General features: G+C 34.8%; 2 protein-coding genes across 2 annotated transcripts in view; both read left to right on the forward strand.

Annotated features, from left to right (window-relative positions):
- Positions 1–125: 125 nt before the first annotated feature.
- Positions 126–2,067, forward strand: LOC103519484 (V-type proton ATPase 16 kDa proteolipid subunit; the record flags this gene model as incomplete). Its single annotated transcript, XM_008484571.3, has 2 exons — positions 126–358; positions 654–2,067. Coding segments are annotated over 2 exons (438 nt in total), but the record flags the coding sequence as incomplete, so codon positions are not given.
- Positions 2,068–2,332: 265 nt separating this feature from the next.
- The window catches only part of LOC103519485 (V-type proton ATPase 16 kDa proteolipid subunit-like), a 13,876-nt gene continuing 11,345 nt past the window's right edge, over positions 2,333–4,863 (forward strand). Inside the window, exon 1 of the mRNA XM_026830969.1 lies at positions 2,333–2,417. Within this exon, the coding sequence (XP_026686770.1) occupies positions 2,333–2,417 (85 nt within the window). The remainder of the gene's footprint in view (positions 2,418–4,863) is intronic.

The following is a 4,863-nucleotide window of genomic DNA, read 5'->3' on the forward strand; positions in this document are numbered from 1 at the left end:
AAAAAAAAAAAAAACTAGAAAACCACTCACATTACCTATTGAGTGGTCAGTCAAAAAAACTCTTTAATAAATTGAGGGACCAGAATTTTAAGATACAATGAGTTCTCTTTTGGAAAATGGTATAATTTCTGCTCCTTCCTCTAATCACTTTCATTTTGAATGTTACAGCATTGGGTGCAGCCTATGGCACGGCCAAGGCAGGCACAGGTATTGCTGCCATGTCAGTCATGAGGCCAGAGCTCATCATGAAATCCATCATTCCAGTTGTCATGGCTGGTATTATTGCTATCTACGGTCTAGTAGTAGCTGTACTGATATCAGGAGCAGTACAGGAACCTGTGAAATACCCAGCATACAAGTAAGTTGAATATAATTATGTAGATTTGTTGTCACATGGTGGGTAGAATACAAGGGTACATTTTGAGCTTTGTAAAAGAACAATTTAATTCAAACTTGGTGCATATTGTAAAGATGAAAGAGGTTCAACTACTAGCTGGCAAAAGGTTTAACTGAACTTGATACAAACTGACCTTCCATTGCATATGTTCTTGTTGGAATTGTGTGGGATAACATTTAAAGCTTACAAAGAACTAGTGCGTAAATGAAAGGATAAATGTGTTTAACTGACTTGGTTTTCTTTTCTTTGTTCACAGGGGTTTTATACATCTTGGTGCTGGATTAGCAGTAGGGTTCAGTGGTTTAGCTGCCGGGTTTGCCATTGGAATTGTAGGAGATGCTGGTGTGAGAGGGACAGCACAACAACCTCGTCTGTTCGTTGGTATGATTTTGATTCTTATCTTTGCTGAAGTACTTGGTCTGTATGGGCTTATTGTTGCCATCTATCTGTACACAAAATAAACATCTTGCTCCTACAAAGCAAAGATCCTCTTTGAAAACATGAAATCTTTCGTATATTTATATAAAAATTGTTTTTCTGTTAGTAACTTTTTCTTCTTTGTGCGGACAGATTTCAGTTTCTTGTTAAACCTCCATCTCTCATCATCCCCTTTGTAATGTGCAACATTGATCCTGTGTTCACTATTACTTCTTGTAACAAAGACAAAAACTTGTGATACCTTGATTTGATCATGAATGCCCACAGTTCATATCTTAAAGAAATTTATAGTGTACCTATGTAGATATAAAGTTAACTCTGCATCCTTTTCATGGTAAAGGGGGTGGGTGTCCATTTTCTACACCCACATTGTTGAAAGTTGAAAAGGCATGAGTGTAATGTAAGAATTTTAGAAGCCAATTACATTTTAAGTCAATGTCAATTTTGTTTTATTGTTGTGTCAGTCAATAAATGAAGGAGAGGGTGTAGGAAACAGACTAAAATTCTTCATCTTATCTCTGTGTAAAAATCTTTTATCTTTGCATATGCATGCCAAGTGACATACTTATTCATAAGCAATAAATTGTGTGATGAAGTTATCAACTCTAGGTTCCCAATTTTCAGTATTCTTTGAACAATATCAAAATGACCAGGTAGATTTTATTTCACTGCACAAAGCACACTCACCCTCTCTTTCTCAAATACAATGAGAATCATTTGAAATATACGGAGCAAAAGTAGACATGCAAAGCTGGAAAGTGTGTACACGAAATCAAAAGCCTCTATTTTTTGCATACAGGCTGCTTATTTTGAAATTTTAGTTAAAAAATAATAAATAAAATAAAAATCCCTGTATAAAATAATTTAATAATAAATTACACTATTATGTTTAAACAAAAGATATCCATAGGTATTTTCTATTTAATTATTTATTGACTTATCAATTCGAAATGTAAACTAGTACTTTGTTATTTTTTTCATTTATTTCCTTCCATTATTTTTTTGTTCCCCTTTTCTCGAATTTTATTTTTATCTTGTTTGTTAAAATTGGACTAGATCTAATTGTAAAGATTCCCCGGTACTTTGTCTCTTTGCATTTCATAAAAGTTTAGTTGAGTACTCTAATTCGCATCAGTACTCTAGTCTCAATATGCACAAAAAGTTCAAACACTTTGTACAGAGTTCAATCAATCACCAAGCAGCGGGTGTCTACTTTGACTTATATCCCAACATCTCCATTGTTTTAACACTGGCTGTTTTATTTTAACCCATTGATAGTCTTCTTTTATTAGCTATATCTGCTAGAACTAAAAATAATCTACACTATTTGCATCTTAGGTGATTTGACATCTAAACTGCAACTTTTAATATACGCAATTTTCGCTTTTTGAGGCTTACATAGTCTTATGGGCCTGTTTCACCACCTTGGAAAACTTCTAAGTTTTGTTTAACTTGTGGAAACAGGACCAATAGTGAGTACTTATGTGGCCCACAAACATGAAAACTACCGCCTATAACTACAAGTTTGCCGTCCTAGATGTGAAAATCCCTTACAGTGATGTTGCTGACACCAAACCCCTCGGTTAACCTCTCGGTCCCAAAGAAATTTAGGAAAAATTTTTGAGTCAAATTCCAAAACAATCAATTTTTAGTTGCGTTTTCTCGAGAACCGTTGGAATTTTTTTTTCCATCTTCAAACTGAAGCTGTCTGACAGTGAAGGAGGATATAATGGAAGTTTTTTCCAAACGGAAGAATTTTTCCCAGTTTTTCCCTCTGATCAAGCTGAGTTAAACTCATGTGGTCCCCTAACCCTTTTAAATACTAGAGAACTGTCTTCCTTTTAAACAGAACTACAACTAAGTTGCAAATTAAGTCTCTTTCTTTGGATCAGTTTTAATGCAAAAAACAAATTGGTATTATTTGTAAAGCATCAAAATGCTTAATCTTGATTTACAAGTGCATTACGAAAGGAAATTATTTTCTACCCAAGTGTTGAAAATAAACAGCTGAAAATGAAAACCTTTCAAGCAGGCAATTGTTTTGAAATACGGTAGCCTTTTTTTGTATTGTTTTTGATAGAAAAAAAGAAAATAACACACCTACAAACCGTTAAAACATTGTTAACAATAATTTTTTTTATATAATAAAGTATAATTTTAGTTTTAAAAAGTAAACGAAAAAAGAACTCCTTTCCTAGACGGTTTTTTCTAAAGAGTCTTTAAATGAAGGGAAACCCTGTTAATTGCTTAAGGTATTTAATAGTCCCCCCGAAGCGAAGAGAGAAGGAGGATAGGAAGGATGAAACCAGACCGTTCGAGACGAAAACCATAATCCTCAGGAAATAAATTACGCACGCCGATGCTGAACTGAAAAAAAGTTCAAGTATTTTCGAAGTAACTCTTACATAGAATTTTTGCAAATGAAAATTAATAATTTCATTTTATTATTTTATCAACGACTAATTCCATGCTAGAGGAAAAAATTAAAAAAAAAGATTGAAGAGAAATTCCATCTTGTAAATTGTTAAGAACACAGCTTTGTTTCAACCCAGTTTTCCTCCCCCTTCCTAACCCAAGCCAACTGTAACCTGATATAGAACCTTCTACGTCCGTCAAATTTGCTGGCCCAATTAGTTTCCAAATGGTCGATAAGGTCAGAGTTCATTAAACTAAGCAAAAACACAATGTGATCAATTCTATTTTTCCAAATATGGAACAGGAAATGTTTCCCCTCATTCCCGAAGTCCACAATCATACACCATTTCAATACCTCTTTAATTTTTAGTCCCAAAATATTTTGAAGAATGTTTCCTTTTTCTGTTCCAAAGTCCCATAAGATTTTGAAATTACTACAAAATGGCTATAACGGGAGTTCCCTTTTGTTATCAGAGTTAGTAAGTGGACTCACTTATTCACTTAACACTACAAGGGTTTTGAACCCTAGGACCACTGCAATTTTGGGTGGGCTCACCAATAACGTAATCGGAGATTTGTATCACTTGGTGCGAGAATTTTTTTTAAATCCCTTGAAAGAAGTCCAATTGAAAAATAAATTACCCCATTTGTGAAAATGTGCAATTTAAAATCGTAGATTCGTAAAAAAACAACCTTTAAACCCAATCTTTGGAGCTGTTTGCCCCCACAGCCTACACCTTTACCGTCAGAAGTGGGACCTTTTTTGTGTAATTGGTTCAAGCCTCTTTAAATTAGTTGGTAACACCTTGTACGGTTGAATTGTAAAGAAACCCAACCATTAGTCTTTTTCAATAGTTTCCCTAATAAGAATATAAATTGAAAAAATATGCAAAAAGCACCGAAAAGTTCCAGGGGGGGGGGGGGCCTCCCACTGAAAACCAACTTAGACACGGAGGCCACCCCTGTTTTCCTGGAACACCCTGTAAAAGTCGACCCTACCTCCGCAGACCACGTGGAAACTTTGTCCCCATTTACGAGGCCCAACGTTAAATCTGTATGAAATAGCCCCTCATATAAGGTCAGGGGAGACGTTGCCAACTCTCACCGAATGGTTTGAGAACAATTATCTTTCCTATTATTAAATCCAGTTGACGGAGAAAACAGGCAAGGGCTTAACCGCGTTAGAATCTGTAAAATTTTTTGTAAGGTTTTTAGATATTGATATGGTACCTTTTAATTTAAGAACAACTTTTTATGAGGTTCATAGTAATCACAAGGTTACAAAAACAATAAAGGCCCATACAGAAATGGCCACACAAGTTTTTATTTTTCAGTTCCGAGACCCATTTTGATAATTGAATTGTTTTTTGAAATATTATGAACTAATTTGGCAGTTTTTTCAATGAAGACTTCAAATTGTTTTTCCTCGACACAATGCTTTCATGAATTTTGTATGTTTTGAAGCCCATTTTGAAAAAACTTATGAATGAAAAGCACCCGTTTAATGGAACTTGGATAAAAACCTCTCATCGCTGGGTCCCCTTCTTTTATTCGGTTTTTACTTATCGTTAAACGCAATATGGGTCCGGGACTTTTCAGTCCCCCGGCGTCAA

The sequence above is a fragment of the Diaphorina citri genome, unplaced genomic scaffold (genome assembly GCF_000475195.1).
Source record: "Diaphorina citri unplaced genomic scaffold, Diaci psyllid genome assembly version 1.1 scaffold2751, whole genome shotgun sequence".
In the NCBI taxonomy this organism is placed as follows: Eukaryota; Metazoa; Arthropoda; class Insecta; order Hemiptera; family Psyllidae; genus Diaphorina; species Diaphorina citri.